General features: G+C 46.5%; 1 protein-coding gene across 2 annotated transcripts in view; it reads right to left on the bottom strand.

Annotated features, from left to right (window-relative positions):
- DDAH1 (dimethylarginine dimethylaminohydrolase 1) overlaps positions 1 to 17,790 on the bottom strand; it is a 106,082-nt gene that overhangs the window by 58,290 nt on the left and 30,002 nt on the right. The window contains exon 1 of one of the 2 annotated variants that reach the window (XM_068952622.1): positions 6,098 to 6,438. The exons of the other annotated variant lie outside the window; for it this stretch is intronic. Coding sequence (XP_068808723.1) covers positions 6,098 to 6,403 — 306 coding nt within the window. The 5' untranslated portion in view covers positions 6,404 to 6,438. Of the gene's footprint in view, positions 1 to 6,097; positions 6,439 to 17,790 lie in introns of those variants that run through there. 2 annotated transcript variants of the gene reach the window in all.

Below are 17,790 nucleotides of genomic sequence, written 5' to 3'. Positions count from 1 at the left end.
TATTACAAACCATTGCATAGATTTGTCTGGTACATGCAATGTTACAGTAATTGATCTCAATCAAATAAGGGGGGAGGGGGAGGAAAGGGAAAGAGGAAGACTCCACAGACAGCTGATAGATGGCTGGCAATCCCTACTTTGTTCTTTTCACCTTATTAACCAGTAAAAGGTGAAATTTCCTTTCAAGTCACAGGAAAAAAAAAGTGCTTGGAACCTGATAAATACAGGTCCAGGGGCTTGTTTATGCAGACTTTTCCACACAGAAACATAATGCCTTGAATTAAGTGTCTGACTTTTGCAAACAAACCATTAAATACATGACTAATTTTTCATCAGAGTCATTAGCCAGAGTTAGCATCCCTATGAAGACAAGCCCTAAGTGCCTTAAGAACATTAAAAATACTATCCCATATTAAGAGACTGATTAATATCTGGAAATAGAAATGCTTGTCTACTTACCATAGAAAGAAAAATTTGTCAGTTCAGTAGAGACAAGCTATCCTTAATAAGGCATCTAGTCAGTGAGAGGCAACACTTGCAACAGTTCTTAAACACTGCATTTTAGTTCTCAGTAACGTGAAATGCAGGAGATGAACAGAGCTTCTCAGTTCATGCATCTGGCAGATAGGTTATCAGGAGGCACTACGCAACTGAAACAGAGCTGCTCCAGCTGCACATTCAACCAGGCTGATATCTTCAAGATGCATCTGGGCAGACCATGGCCTTCATCTTTCACTGGTCCGCTCAGGCTTCTGAGCTTGTTCTGTCACCAGCCCTCTTAGCAAGTTTCCTGGACACAAGCCCACGTCTGTTAATTCTTCACAGAAATGGTACCAAATCATTCAGGGAAGAAATGGTACCATTCCTTCCCTGCCCTCCCACCCTGCACTACTCTTGCCCACTCTGCACAGAAGTCAGTTAAATAGTTAACCCGCTTGGAAATGAGGTAAGAGATCAGCAAGACAAACCTTGCTGACTATCAACCAGCTAGAGCAACACTACTGCATTACAGAAAGGTTTGGGTCAAGAGTGCGTGCTCAGTAGGTGGGCTTTACATTAACTGGATTAAGCCAAGCATGTATCAACTGCACTGTTAAAATATTCATGGATTTACACTTATGTTATATAAAAAGAATACAAGAACTGGTGTTGTATGCAGACTGCCTCCGTTCTCCTCCGATCTGTCATGCAGCAGATCATGTGAGTGATAACGCACTAAAAAAAAAAATCTTTGGTTCATATTCATTCCAGGCTGCCTGAACCAGCTGAGGTAGGAGTACAGACTTTTGGAGACAGTATAAGGAAACATGGTTGAACTGGGTTCACAGGGCTTCATCCTTCTAATGTTCCAACAATGGATCCATCAGCATGGGAGCCATCCAGATTTAGCAACTGTCCACTGTCATTGAGGTGCAGATTATATAACAAGTTCAAGCAGCAAATGCCTGTCCCCATGTATCTTAACATAAAGGTTTCATACTCACAGAATAATTCAGGTTCAAAGGCACCCTCAGGAGGTCTACAGTCCAGCCTCCTGCTCAAAGCAGGGCCAGCTATGAGGTTGCTCAGGGCTTTATCCAGTCAGATCTTGAAAACCTCCAAGGATAAAGACATTGAGCTCTTCTTTAGGTCTCCATTCCAATGCTCAGCTGTCCCCATTGTGAAAAGCTTTCTCCTTATATCCCAGCAAAACCTCATTTCAGTTTATACCCATTCTCTCTTGTCCTCCCCTATGCACCCCTGTGGAAAGCCTGGCTCCTCTTCTTGATAACCTCCATGTAGGCATTCAGGGGCTGTTGTTAGCAACCCTCCCCCCTTCCCCCTCAAGCTACCTCTTCTCCAGGGTGAAGAGGCCCAGTGTCCTCAGCTTGCGCTCCAGCCCCTGACCATCTTGGTGGCCCTCCACTGAACTCACTCCAGTTAATGTCTTTGCTGGTATTGGGTGGGCCCAAAATTGGACACTGTATCTAGATGTGCTCTAATGAGTGCCGAGTAGAGCCACTGCTTCCCTCAAACTACTGGCTCCACTCCTGTTAATACAGCCTCGGATTCTCTTGACTTTCTTCACTACCAGGACCCACTGCTGGCTCAAATTCAGCTTGCTGCTCACCAGACCTCCAGGTGCTTTTCTGCAGAGCTGCTCCCAACCAGCCAGAGGCTCCTCCTTCCTACAGGCAGGACTTTGCATTTGTCTCTGTTGAACTTCATAAGGTCCCCATCAGCCCATTGCTCCAGCCTGGCTCCTCTGAATGGCAGCCTGGCCTTCAAGCATATCACCTGCTCCCCCCAAATTTCAGGCTGTCCACAACTTGATATGGGCACCTTCCACCTCACCTTCCAGGTCACGGATAAAGACATTAAACAGGACAGACCCTAGGAGGGACCCCTCAGCAACTTCACTTTCCTCCACGTTTCAGGAATAATATCAATTGGGGATTCAAAGACCGGACATAAATCTCAGAAAGGGTACTTTTTCCTGGGTGTTGCAGAGTTGGCTTCACAGCAGGTTGCCAGGCAGAACAGGCGGCTCAGGAAGGGCCACCCCACACTGAATGTTCGGGGTGGTTGCAGACTTTGCATCTCACCTGACCAAACCAACTGCACCAGGCACATCCAAGAAGGGTTGAAGGCTAGAAGTGAGAACAGACAAACTCTGTCTGGGTCAGGGAGCACTCTTTCAGGAAGCTACAAGAAACATCGCTGTTTCGTGGGAAGCTCTTTAGGAAAAGCAGATTAACATAGACATTTCCCAAGATATCTGAGACAAACACTGGGCCCTCCACCACAGCAAGCTGTGCAGATTTGTTCTTTCTAAAGCCTTGACTATTTTCTTCTCACTGTTTTTAAATGACAGCCTGGTCACTGCAACCTCTCAAACAAACCAGACTTGCTAGCTAAACACAACCAACGCACAACACACTGCAAGCCCAGCCCTGTGTCTCCTCTGCGAGGGGAGAAGGGATGAAGGCCTGGTCTCTGAGAAGATGCCTCCGGGAAGGAGAAGGCTAGAGATGCAGCACTTGGAGTGACCAGGAACAACCCCACAGAAAGTCCCCCTCCTCCTCAATGATCTTTTTTCCTTCCTCTGCAGAGCAGTGCTGTAATGATGTTCCCAGAAGAAAGAGCTGTTATAAATAATTAAGAATTATGCGACCAGACAAATACACTGCAGTATATACTTATGAGAGGGATTGCCCCATCATCCAAGAAAACAAATAAGGTTCAAATTATGCTTCAAAAGTCACTCATGGAAAAAAGCAAATCTGTTCTGCTGTTTCATGCAAGAGAGCACCACATTCAGACTTTACTTCAAGTCACTTTTGAACTATTACTTCATACAAAGTAGGTAATTCTGATTGATAAGAAACCTGGTCTCAGGCCCAGCAGACATGGGCCAAGCAAGAAAACAGATCATAAACCTAATCGATTTTGTATTATTCTCAAACTAACAAACTGTGTAATTTAATGATAAATTGTTACCATATGCATCCCCTGCAGCACAATTCTTTCTAATCTTTGTGGGTGCCAGGGAATAGCATCTAATCATGGTTTAAAACATCTCTGTAATCCCACATATGTTAAATTAAGCGTCATATCTTGTGGTTTTTGTTAAAGGAAACAAATCAAACTTTGTTTTACCTTCCTGGTATTTGTAATAGCCAGGATACAGAGTAGTTAGTTTGGGGCTTAATTTGCTGCTGTTAATCCCAAAAGAGGATTAATACTATTGGGTGCTCACATCCAACCGTTTCTGTCAGTGTCCCAGCAAACCCTTTCTCAGCCTCAGAGATCACTAACTCTCCCTCATTACTCCTGCAACCTCCAGTTATGTATCTTTTTCCACTACTTTTACTGTGCCAGAATAATCAGTGACACTGAAGGGAAGAGGGAGAAATAACCTGCTTCTTTTCATAAATGACCCCATGTCCTTTGTTTCCTCGTTCCATGCTTTCTCAATTCTTTACTACCCCTGAAACGGTATAGCAAATAGTTACAGCCAATATTGTATTCAATTCCACCACCATACCTTACCTTTGGAATTCGCTTTGCATTGGCACAATTTGAGGCCTCAAAATGGAAAGAAATACTCCTTCCTTTCAGCTCATCCTCTAGTTGAGTGACTCCCACCTCCTGCCAGTGCCATCATTGCCAGCTGTGTAACAGAAGCCACTCCCCCCCCCCCTTCCTGAACACTTTCTGGGCTCTTTCTAAGTATAGAGTTCCCTCCTCCCACCAAACACGCACACTTGCATTTTTACACACACTTTATGCACTTACACAAAGGTGTAAACTGCATAAGTGAGCAACTGCTCCAAAGGCCAGCTGGGTCCACATGGCAACAGGAGTCACTTAACGACATACCAGCAAGTCAGGGTAAAGGACCACAGAAAGTTCACTTGAACTGTACCAGAGAAGCAGTTGCTTCAGCAAGTAGCACACAGCACACACACTTTAATGTTGTTACCTTTAAGGGCATCCAAGTGCATGCTTCAAACAGAGTACATACACACAAAGAAACTGGCATGTATTTGAACACAAAATCTGTGCAATGTCTCAGACTGTTACATTGTTGGACAAAATGCTTATTTGAATAAGTTTTATTATTACTATTTTTAAAAGAGGACACTAGATCAAAAATACCAAGGCCACAGAGACAGTTTCCATTGTATTCTCAGCACCAAGAGCATTGTTACTGTTTTACTTCAATTAGCGACCCAGCCCCTATCCCACAGATGCTGCAGTCAGTGCTGGCAGACCACAAGATGAGCTATGGCAGTACAGAGAGGATGGGAACTGGAAGAGATGAGAAAAGGGTTACAATGACATATGCTTACAGGAAAGTAAGTTGCTGGTGTGGTAGTTTTGCAGCTTTGAACAGGTCAAAGTTTGTTTTATTTGCTGCTCCTGTCACTCCTAGGAAAAGAGATAACTGGGTAGCATTTCAGCACATTCACTGTTTGATGAACTGGCTCATGGAGAGACTGAGTAGGTCAAAAAAAATTTTTTTAAACCTGAAGTAACTCCTGCAGTAGCACATCCTTTACACCTATCCATTAAATACCAAGCCCTGCATTCCTTGCACACCCACATATTCCTCTAGTTTCTAATCTGCGAGACATGCAGTGGGTGCGCAAAGCAGGCAGCATTAGGATCAAGGGCATCCAGGCTCACACTGAATACACCAAAACTAATACCAGCTCTTGCACACAGGCAGCTGGATAGTTACCAGAGACATCTGTAACAAACTTCCTGAAAGGGGGCTCACATTAAACTAAACACATTGTGAAAACAGGATTTGGACTGAACAATATTTTAGCACCAACGTAAATCTGCACTACTAACCGGTGATCCATGACAAAGGACTGAGTTTTTTGCAAGCTGGCAAAAACTGCAAGTCCCCACAACTGAGAAAGGATGAGTCATAGTTTATATCGATCATTTATTGTCACAGAGAAGCACAGCACCGGTAGCTGTTCACAACGCACTGCTGAAAAACGTACCCTGAACGAAAAAAACCCAGCTCTTCGGAGCGCTCAGCACCTCCAGCCGGGCAGCCCCGACGCCGCGGCGGTGGCGGGGCCCAGGGCGAGCCCCCCGCCCCGCGCCAGCGGCTGCGCGGCGGATGCCGGCTGCGCCGCCCGGAACCGCCGCCGGTGCCGCCCAGCCGCCTCGCCCTCTCCGCGACCCACCTGCCTCGGCCATTTCCACAGCCGGGCTGCGCCGCCCGCTTTCATCCCGCCCGGCGGACCCTCCCCCTCCCCGCCGCTCCCAGCCCGCCGACACGAGCCCCCGGCCGCGCGCGGCCCGCGACGGTTAAACGGGCGCGGCGCGGGCGCCGCGGACGTGACGGCGCCGCAGCCGCCGGACCCCACTGGCGGCGCGAAGCCGCCGCGCGGAGCCCCGGCCCGTGGCGGCGGGCGGGGAGGGGAGGGGAAGGGCAGGGCAGGGGCCGGCCGCCCCGCCGCGACGCCCTGGCCGCCGCCAGCCCAGCACCGCGCCGCGCCCTGCCGCAGCCCCCGCGCCGGGCCGGGCCGGCCCCGGCCGCGCTCGCCCCCCGCGGGCCGGCCCCGAGGCGGCGCCCCGCCGCGCCCCGCACCTCCTTCCTGCGGCTGGGCGCGCCCGGGCGGGTGAGGAGCGCCGTCTCCTCGCACACCACGGCCGCGTCCTCCACGAAGACGCAGTCGGGCAGGCTCTCGTCGGCCGGCAGCTCCAGCACCTGCAGCCCCAGCTTGCTCTTCAGCACGCCCACGTAGAGCTGGTGCTCCCGCTCGGCGCGGGCGAAATCCACCTCGGGGCCCGGCGCGGTGCGCAGCGCCTGCCGGCACAGCGACTCGGGCAGCGCCCGCACCACGGCGTGCGTGCAGCGCCCGAAGGCGGCGGGGCCGCCGCCCAGCCCGGCCATGCTGCCCGCCGCGGGGAGGCCGCGGCCCGCTCCGCGCTGCCGCCGCCGCCGGCCCTGGCAGCTGATAAAGCGCCGCGCCGCCCGCCGGCCGCCCGCCGCCGATTGGCTCCCCACCAGGCACATTTCCATGGGGCCGCAGCCAGGAGAGCTCCCATTGGCTGGCGGCGGCGGCCGAGCCTCGCCATTGGCCGGCGGCGGCGGAGGGCCGCTTACCTGTGCGGCGGCGGCGGCGGCGGCGAGCGGTGCGGGGCGTCGGGGCCGGGAGCGGGGCCGCGGGCGGCGCTTCCCCGCGTTCCCCCCCCCCCGCCGCCGCCGCCGCCCCGGGGAGCCCGGCCGTGCCCGATGCCCACGCGTGGCCGCGGCCGTGGCCGTGGGAGGGCCGCTCTCAGCCCGCGCCGCGGGCCACGGGCCTTTCCTGCGCGTTTGGGAGAGGGAGGCGTCCGCGCGGCCACGGGCCGGCGGTGCTGCCAGCAGGCGTCGGCCCCGGGTGCGCCGCCGCTGCCCGTGCCGCTCGGCTGGCCGGGCGGCCACCAAAGCCGTCGGCTTCCCAGCAGAAAACAAATCTCGTTTCCGCGCTTCGTTCCAAAAGACAGTGTTCGAGGGACAGCGAGGCTGCGCTTGACTCTTCCCTGCTGATAAGAGAGTCAGAGGCAGGATTTGTAAATCGCTTTTCCGCTGGGTGAGCGTTGCCCAACCAGCACTTGGCAGGAGCTGGAGCGCGGCTGCGAACGCAGGAACGCGCTCCAGCGCTGCCCTTGCTCACGGCTGTGTTGGCAGCAGTGTGCTGTGCTCTTTGCTATCAGCACAAGCACCAAAATGATTCTTTTTCCCCCTTAGGTCAGAGGCAAAGCTCCCACTGACTTCAAATAAGTCTAGGAGTTATGTGGGTAGAAGGTTATCTCCAAGTTTTAATTTACGGCCATCTTAGTAAACACATCCTTATGTTGACAAAATTCAGACCCCTGCATGTCCTTGCATCTGGTTCTACATCCGATCGCATTCGGAGGGCTGAGTGGGAAGGCTGCTCGCCTCTGACACCGCGCACGGTGCTCTCTGCCTCCGCCCGCTGCGGCGGCTGGCCGTCCCCCTGGGGCCGGGGCAGGTGGACCCGTGAGCTATACCACTGAGCCAAACACAGAGTTCTCCAGCAAGGGAAGACAGTGCCAAACGCAAATCCAAAGGAAATAAAACCTAGGTTTCCAAATCACTCTTGCTTTTTACAGGATCATCCTTCTTGAGAGCTTCTCCACCTTCATCCAGTCCTTTATGCCACCAAAGCTCCCACCTCTGCGGGGCAGAAGGGAGATCAGCGTCCTGCCCCACCTCTGCCTCAGGGATAACAAGGATTTGTCATCTTTTCTGCTGAAAGAAACCCACCTTTTACCCTCATTTCATTTTCCCCTGGTTTTCTCCAGACTTGGGATAGGCCCTCGCCCAGGCTTCCCAGGCTGGCCCCCAGAGGGAAGGCGAAGGACGTGCCGCCCCAGGCCCGGCTGTGCAGGAGCCGCTCCCGGGGCCAGCCCCGGCCCCGCCGGCGGGAGAAGCGGCCGTACGTACTTTCCTTCCAGCTCTCCCGTCACCAGCAAGACTTGTCTTTCCGCGTCACTCGGACTGCAGCGGCCAGCTGCGGAGGTCTCCGTCCGCACGTGGCCGCAGGTGCCTCCCTCAGTGCTCAGACAAACCCCAGCAGCTTCGGCCGGGCTGTCGTGGAAGTGTTCGCACCTCCAGGGTTTTGGAAAATGACTAATGAATACCAAATAAATAAATATCAAAGTGTGCTTTCAAAATGGCAGCTGACTGCATCGTCTGCATTTTTCACGCGCCCTCTAAGTACCCTGTAAAGGCAACTTTTACAGGTGTAATGTGTATAGCTGCAGTGGTTTGAATAACTGTGATTCACTGAATAGTGTACAAATATTATTCTCCTTAAACAAATGGGCAGGTAATCGAGTTGCTATCATTTAGGACGTATTGAATCCTTGAGAAAACCACTAGAAACAGTATTCTACCATTTCTGTTACATGGTATGAAAGCTTACTGAGTGCAATGATTTTGTGTGATCATCTCATGGTCATTTTTACCCTTTACAGTTTGGGGATTTGTCCAGTGGCACACTTTTGGTTTTGTATTTTGTTAGCATGACTGTTAGCCAGATGAAAAAATGTTGCTATCCGTATGTAATAAAAAAATTGGCCAGGGTTCCTAAGTGAAAAAGTCCTGCAAATAGTTGTTCTCACAGCCACTAAACTGGAAAGTTCTAATCAATACGGATTTTTTGATATTCATAAATACCTCATGAATGTATAAGCTATGACAATTTTTAAATCTCGCTAAGATTATAGCAATATGAGCTATTAGGTGATGTCATACAGTCATAATGTGCACATGCTCTATCGTAAGACCATGAGGTTTGTCCCAGAGGCGTTATCACCGACGCAGGATGAGCTCAGATGCCCTATGGCTGTGCTCTGTGAGCTGGCTAAACGTTATTTCTAACATCTTCTAAATGCCTTTCCATATTATGGGAGACAAGGATGGAGAAAGAAGTATCGCTTTATGAACAGCAACAGGCGAAGAATATAAGGAATGTGTTTGGGAAATGCAAAATGTTACCTATTTAGACATAGTTACAGAAGTAACAACAGTAAAAAAAAAAAGTTAGCTATAGCTCCTTAAATATGTAAAGCTGTGCAATTTAAATACAAATGAGGAACTATTTGCTGATAGTAGTTGTTAATTATTTATGTTCAAAAGAAATGCATCATTAACAATCTATGAACAGATGCAGCTGGAGCAAAATTGTGCATAGTTATAATAAGTTGAACAAAATATCAGTTTACTCACAAATTAGCACTGCATAATAGAATGTGTTCACACAGTCTTGTGGGAGTGATGTTAACATTCATCATATGCAGTAATACAAAATGGGTCAGCTACAATCAGCTACATACTGTTTCTTGTCTGCCTTGCTGTATATCAAGTATTTTCCTAGAAATTTTGTCCTGGTGAAGTGGCCAGCGGAAAAGAGCAAAGATACTACCTGCTAGCAAGAAAAAAGCTGTGTCACTACGGAATTCATACAGAATGATAGACAAAAATTCTTGTAACGGAAGATGTAATGCAGACCACTTAAATGGTATCAGAGAAAGCTGTGTGTAGAAAGGGGGAAACGCATTACACAGAAAATACAGAAAAGGATGCAAATCCATTTTTTTTGTGACTGACACTACACAGAGTCATCTGCTGACAGTGACAGTGAAAAGAAAATTGCTTTGCAAAATGTACTTGAGGAAGCGTATGTGAATACCATATTCACTTTCAGCAGAAAGCAATGGATATTGAAAAAGAAGATACGGTTTAAAAGTTCTGACAGAAAAGTCATCAATAATCAGAGTAAAATTTCATCCATTTGACAAAATCACCAGCAGCATATTGATAAGATTTTTTTACAGCCATAACTTCAGGACAGTTTGCAAAAGAGCTGTGACAAAGATGAAGGGAAAAATCTGTTCTCCATATCCACGAGGTACAAGACAGGTAACGGACTGCAGGGAAAAGTAGGGAAAACTTTCTAACAGTAAAGGAGCACTGGAAAAGATTGGCTGGGAGGAGCATGCAGCTGCTGGACAGGATGTTTCTAAGAAGAGGTTAAAGAAATAGCTCTCAGGAGCAGAAGGCTAGAGCTGGGGAAGAAGGACGGACTGGAAGAGGTCCCTTCCCGTCCAGCTCTTACTGCTCTCACATCGAAAATGATTGGTAATTTTAGTGAAAACAGCTAGATAATAACGATTGCAAAGTGTCCTAATGTGTACCAAATGTACAACATTTGTGTAAAACATTCAGTAAACTACCTGTTTCATTCAGGTAGTTTACATAAGTTTCCAGTTTCTGCCCTAGTACTAGAGTACAAGACAACACAGGGCTTCAAGTTAAGCAGTATTCTTACTAAATAATTAGTGGTTGGGAGTCACGTTGGTAACATTTAGAAGAGCTAAAGACTTTGATCTCAGCCAAGCAACAAGTCACCTCACTCGACTTCACCTGCTGTACCGACAAGCTCCCTAGCACTTTTACATTTCCATTAACAGATTTAGCTCTTCACCTGTTCTTTACGGAACAGCTCGCTCGCGGAAGAGGAGAGCAATCTCTCCAAACGGCAGAAATCACCAGTGGATCTGCCAGGGTGCGGAGAAATTCTTTTGGGGACCAGCATTTTCCCTTGCCTGAGCTGAATCCAAGCTATCTCACAGAGTCTTACCAGGGCCAGCTTAATTCTATATATAGCTGGTTCATGAGAAACACAGTATTTGTTTTGTCCGTTATGGGATAATGCACTGCGCATTTTCTCAGCTAGCATTTTGCATGCTCTGGAGAAGCAGGAATTTCCATCAACTGGCAGCTAAGCAGTGGTGGGGAAACTGCTGTCACAGCACGATTCTTTAAAAGTCAACGTTGGCCGCATCGTTGCCCTGACGCGTGGCCCCGAGGAGCACGGACAGAACTCAGACGCGCAGGGCATTCTTCGCATTTGTGGTCCTCCCACGTGTTTTGTTACAATAGGTTGCACGGCCCAGCCAAGATCAACTTTTGGATTTACTTGGTTGAACAAACAGATCATTTGGGAGGCAGCTTCAGAATGCTGATGATATTCGTTCTGTGCTCCTGTCTCCTCGCCTTCACCGTGCCTCACATGCCTTTCTGCCCTTCTGCCTCTGTAGGGGAGAAATCTCTTCCTGAATTAAAAAAACCCCATGGGTTAGGTACCACAGGTTCAGATGACCAGGACTAAAAAGTAAAAGTGCTGTAGAAATTTATACTGAATAACAACATCTGACATCTTTCTTACAGAAAAGAATGGGAAGACAGCATTTATTTCACTGATGGATGGATTTCCCAGAAATATGCTAGAAATACCACACCAGCTGGGAGAGAGAGAGGAGGCAGGAGACAAGGCTAGGATAAGTGCTTTGCAATTTGTTTTTGTGGTAGCTACCCTGGCAAAATTAGACAATAAGACTTTTTCCTGCTATCTGACAGCATTTTTAATAAAGCATGCTATTTTATTAGCTTGGCAAGAAAAGACCAGCTCCTGCAGTAGAAAGGGGATAGCTCCTGCCATTCGCACTCACCCAGCTACTGTTCAATGGGCCTCACAAATGTGGACAGGCTGGTGTGACTTGGCACGGGGACGCCAGTGCTGCATGGGTCCACCGCAGGCTGCCTCAGGCAGGGCAAAGGGAAGAGTGGGATAAAGCCTTTGGGAAATCATGGATCCTGATATAGGACTGGATGACATGACTGGGATGACGCACACTTTGATTTTTCTTTCTTTGATCTGTCATTGAAATAATACATTAATTCTACTCCCTTAAAAAAAAAAAAAGCTTAAAAATGCTGACTGATGTAGGTTAATATTTTCTAAAGGACCCAAGACCTTTGCAAAGTGATTTGAGTTGTTTATTCTAAGCCTTCATTTCCCTTTTCTGATGAGCCAGCTGACCTGTTGGCAGCACCCCTGCAGGCGTGGCTGGCTGTCCTTTGGTTTTATTGCCCAAAGAGCCCTTGCAAGCTCAGGTAAGATGCAATGACACTTGGCTGTAGCATTTTTTGCTTTTTTGAGCTTGTGTTTCCTGTTCCTTCCAGGAGCTGGCTGCCTGAGAATGAATCCCCAGCCTTTCCTATCACTCATCTTTTGCCTTGGCTTGTAAATGCTTGGTTCATTTTTAGTGCTGACTTCATCAACAATCTGCAAACGTAACTATGAATTAGCATTGTATCCTCAAGAAAGAGATTATGGAGGTATATGTATACGTTTGTGTGTGTGTATATATGTGTATACACACACACACACAAGCCACCAGCTTCGTGATTTCCCTTGTGTACTTGCAAATGGCAAGCAGTTCTTTTGCCAGCTACCTTGGCACTAAGATTAGTGTTGGAGACAAACATGTTAATACATCATAAATTAAACTAAGAAAGTCAAAGATGTCCAGTATGCTTTTGTCCTAAGTTTATTAATATGCTGTCCTAGTGTCAGAGTAAAGAGGCTATATAACGTGAAAAAATACACAGATTAGCCTCAGTATGAATGTGTCCAGGCTTGTGGCAATAACTTTTGCTGTAATCCGTCACAGAATAGACATAAAAAGATCTTTTCTTATTTAAAGGAAGATGTTCAGTAGACTTCGCCCCTCCATATGGGAACAACATGTGGATGCTTCCATAGGAAACAGGCAGGAGCCAGGGGAATGACACCAGCTGGAAGACTTGAGGAGACACCAGGTGATCAGTTTGTTCCTTTTTAGCTCATGCTGTTCCTTGTCACTTAATCAAGAGGTTTCTGGATACCTCTAACTCACCAGCTGAAAAAGAACGGAGAAATGGAGCAGTTAAGGTGCAGGTCAGGAGGGGACAGAACTTCTACTGCTGACAATTTCCCTGAGAAGTAATGAGACTGCATGCTGCTGGGGATACCAGCTTTGCCAGATAAACTGACAGACCAGCAGGAGATGAGGCACCCGTGACAGCACTTAGCTTTTGGTCCAGAGGGAACGGTCAGCTGAAGTGTTTGTGGAACTTCAAGATCTGTTTTTTGAATCTCAGTAGATGACAGCCCATCGCTGTGTATGCAGTGTTAGGACCACGTTTTCCTATGCATGTCCCTTGAGTAAATGTTATCTGCTCTTTTATTGCCCTGCAAGCGGCAATATGAGTAACTTAGTATTATCAGCAACTTTTCATCTGACTATTCACCTCCTTCACTTCATTTATGCACATGCTGAAGAGCACAAAATCCAACAGAAATTCCTCAGGAGTCTGTCAGTCAGTCCTGTCTACTGAGAAAATAACATTTATTCCTAATTCTGTTTCTTCTCATTTGTTCAATTATTTGTCCAGGTAAGAAATCACAAAAATGTTGGTTGGAAGGGACCTCTGGAGATCTTTAGTCCAGCCTCCCGCTCAAAGTGGGACTATTGCCAACGCTAGCTTTGTTTAGCTGATTCCTGAGAACATCTAAGGATGGTGTTTCCACTGCCCCTCTGGGTGACCTTGCTCAGTGTGGCATCACCTTTGTAATGAAAAAATTGTTCCTAATGTCCAGTTTGAACCTCTCAAGCCACAGCTTCTGACCATAGCCACCTGTTTTATCATCTGCATCTATTGAGAAGAATTTGTCTCCACTGTGTATGTCAGTGCCCTTCAAGTAGTCACAGGCTGACATTAGCCTTAGCCTTCTCTTTTCTGGGTTAAACAAGCCCAGCTCCCCTAATCTCTCCTTGTAGGCCAGGTGCCCCAGACCCCTAATGACTTTGGTAATCCTCTGCTGGACAATCTCCAGTTTTTCAATATCCCTCTTGACCTGGGAGCCCAAACTGGACACAATATTCCAGATATGGCCTCACCAGTACCAAGTAGAGGGGAGTAGTAACTCCTCTGTTTGCTGGCCACGATCCTCCTAATGCAGCCCAATTTCCTGTTTGCATATTTGCAGGGAGTGTGAACCTGGTGCCCATGGCAGCCTTCATGGCCTGCTGAGCAGGGCTTTTACTCAGCCCGTTGGTTCCTGTCCTGTTTGGGTGCATGGGGCTGCTCCATCCATTGCAGATCTCTGCTCTTCTCCTTGCTGAGCTTCACAAAGTTACCGTTAACCCTGTTCTCCGGTTTCACAGTTTGTCTGAGTTCTCCCACAGATTGGCACGCAGGCCCACTCAAACTGCATATTCCAAATACAAAGGGCAAAAGCTAGATTAAACTGAATTACTGCTGTTAAAACCCCCCAGCCTTCTATATACAATACAAACCTCCTATCCTTTCACTTGATTAGCAAGAATTCTACCAAAAATCAGTTCTTCCCATTCAGTTCTATGTAATCACCTGTCTGGCTTCAACTCCAGGGAACGATGCTAAGTTACACCAGTGAAAAATCTCATTCACCTTTTCTGGTGGTCTCTTGAAACTGATGATTACAACTCTTTTTCTCCAAATCCTGAGGACTTCTTATGACCTTTACGTTATTGAATATGAGTGCTTTGTAAGACAAAAAACTTCTATTACACAACAGTTTAATGGGAAGTGTTAAAAATTTTGGAGCTATACACTGGGAAATTTCTGTACTGTTGCTTAAACTTCTGTCTGATGCATTGATATTTCACAATCTCTACCTTTCTACATTTGATGGCAATTTAATATTTTATGGAAATCCAACCACTTTAATTTCAGAGATGCAGAGATGTAGACACATGAGATGCAAGCATTGCCAGTCATGTTATTTGAAAGGAATGAGTGTTGTCTCCCTTAAGCTGTTAGAAGAAATCAGTCCACATACAGAATGTGCTTGCCGGTAGCTTTGTTGACTGCATGAGTTCATCTGTGTTCGAAATGTGTTTGGGAACTCAAGGGGAGGGAACCAGTCATGCCTTTAACAACATAGCCTCAAAGACAAAATCAGCACTGAAGGTAGATAGCCCTCATATTGATTCCTCTGGAAACAGTAACAGAAAAATATGCCTCATGCATTTTGCCAGTCGTGCTCCTTACTGCTGTGACACATATAGACTAGTAATGCTCAGAGCGCTCATATCCTTAGCTCACTCAGGATCAGGGAATAAATACCATATGCTGCTAATGAGCACAGGAGGTGGGAATGGAAGAAATTTTATTGTGCATCTAAATTAAATATAATTATTTGATGGTTATGGTGGTAGTCTTACAGGATATATAAACCTCAAGTATAATTATCTGCTCACTTTAACAATACATTAATGCAGGAATGGAACTACAGACTTATTCGTTCCTTTCCATTAGGAAGTCATTGGAAACAACTTTTTAATAGCAGAGAGAAAAGCCTTCTTTTATTTATTTTTTACAAAACAAAGAAGATAAAGACATATTTTTAAAGACAACTAATGATTTCAGGCATCTCCCATTCTGGCTACTTCTCTTTCAACACCTGAAAGCAGTCTGAAGGTCAAAGGCTCGGCAAAGTGCCCCGGAAAAAAAGCAACATCTGAGGTATCCTAAGTAGGACACACCAAACCATGAGTCACTTCTCAAAATCTCACTAGAAACAATGAAGATGACAAGACAGTGTCAGGTGGGAAGTATTTTGTTACAGACAGTAGAACTGCTCTGGGTACAAAATGAGACTATAACCCAACGCTGATTAACAAAGGAAATATATCAATAGCTGTTGCGTTTTAACAGCTGTCTGAGGTACCAGATTACTTTTGCTGTATATATTGTCATCTCCTGATTAGAAAGGGAGATATATATACATGAAAATAAGGCAACAGTGACATCACGATTTAAAAATACTCTAATAGCATGAGATGAAAGTCAAGATCTAACTAAGCAACAGAAATGCATCATTTTCCTATTTTAAAGTTGGCAAGTATGGATCTAAAACTTGCCTTTTCATCTGCACTATCTTGTCCATATACAAGGTTTGCCTTCCACTGTCGGCTATTTTAAGGAGTTAGTTATTAAAGTCATAAGGAAATAAATCACTGTTTCCAAGAGGACCACTTTGCACTTGGAAATATTATTTTTCTCTACTGCATCAAGTTAAAACTTTCTGAAACACAGACAAAGAAAAGTAAGATATTACTAGTCAATCAGCACAGGGTTCCATGTTAGGTGTTCCTTTCCTAACACGTCAGAAAAAGTCACTTTTAAAATATACAACTGCAATGGAAATGGTTTACAATGTTACTAGACAATATTAATTTTTAGACATTAGATGAATACTACTTTCATTTTAATTTATAAGCCATCATTTAATTTTCCCCTTCTCCTTGATATTCAGATATCTGGGGGCTGATTCCACCCTGTCACTGCTGCAAGGGCAGAGTCATTCCAGTAGAGTCACTCCAGTTCAAAACACATGCAGAAGGAAAACCAGCCCCATATGCATTTATCTTTCTTCCCATTTGGTATACAAATTGGTATACAAATATTTGGTATACAAATTTGGTATACAAATAGCAATTTTTACTATTGACCATGATTATTTTTATGGTGTTGTGATCGGTATAACAGTCTGCAATGTCCCTGGGGCACCAAATGATGCAAGTCCCTATATTTAGAAGTTGTATCTGCTGGATACAAAATACGTAGCATTTTACTAATTATCCCTTCCTCAACAGAAGAGAAATCATTACTCTAACCTTTATTTTTTAATTTCAGAAAACCACACACACATGTCCACCCGGCATAGGCACAGCAATCTCCATTACATGTACAGTGTTAGATTAGTTGTCTAGAAACCTGTTTGTGCATAATGATGCTATTTGCCTATTGCATTGTAAACCTCCGCAAGTCCGTATTTTTGCCAGTTTTGCAAAGGCCATTCTACCTCCTTCTCCCTCCTCAACCATTCCCCCCGGAATGTCCTTTAATTATATTCTAATTAAATTGCTACACTGTGTCTGCACAGGAGATTTCTCATTGCGTCTCTGTTTCAGCCAGCTTTGTTCCCCTGCAACAATGAAACTGTCAGCTACCTGGCTGAAACGCCTGTGTGCAGGAGACAGCTCTTCTGGCATCTAGCCCACAGCATTTGGAAGCTGCCCCCAAAAGAGATAATGTCAGCTATGGACGTCAGTGTCTTCAAAGGGAAGTGCAAAATCCACCTCTTTGACCTAGTCCTCTGCTCAGTAACACCACATTATAAACAAACATGCATCATATAAAATAAACGTTGCCTTGCTCCTGTTGACCAAAGAGAGAAGGATCTTTCTAAGCCTGTTTTATTTTTGGGAGGCAACTGGACACTACAGCAACGAGGTTTGTGTAAGGATTTGTATATGAGGACCTAGCGATGTGGAGAGTCTCCAAAACTGAGAGCATGTTGTGCACTGACAGCGCGGCAGGTAAGACAGGTTTTATAATTGACTCTTTACAAATCTGTGCACACACTCAGTTGAACCCCCAACCAGAACCTGCAGGTGAAAGCAACTTTAGCTTGCCCAAAGCAGGGAGAGGGAATGAAGCACACATCAGGCTGATGAACACTACGAAGTAAGTCCTGAGCCGAAATGGAAATCAATAGCCCTCTTCACTCTTCGGCAAGATCGGGAGCGCCGGATGGCATTTAAAGTTTACCCAGCTGCCAAGTGTCCTAATTAAACACACCCAAGAAAGCCCACATTTCTCCTTCCTGAAACATCCCTTGAGCCACATTCGTTAAGCTCGTTAGAGTCAGGCCTACTGCTGTTGCTAGCGCTGACATATATATATATATTTTTTTTTTTTTTACCAAAAAGCATGACACTGTTGATGGCACCAGGCTCCAGCAGCGGATGGGTTTGCTAGGGGATGTCCAGAGGATACCGCGCAGGGTGCACGGGCCCTTGTGCCACGCAGCGGCCACCGGCCGCTCGCAGGAT

Source organism: Struthio camelus, chromosome 8, assembly GCF_040807025.1.
Source record: "Struthio camelus isolate bStrCam1 chromosome 8, bStrCam1.hap1, whole genome shotgun sequence".
Taxonomy (NCBI): Eukaryota; Metazoa; Chordata; class Aves; order Struthioniformes; family Struthionidae; genus Struthio; species Struthio camelus.
Note: the sequence above shows the minus strand (reverse complement) of the source record. Positions and strands in the feature narration are given on the sequence as shown.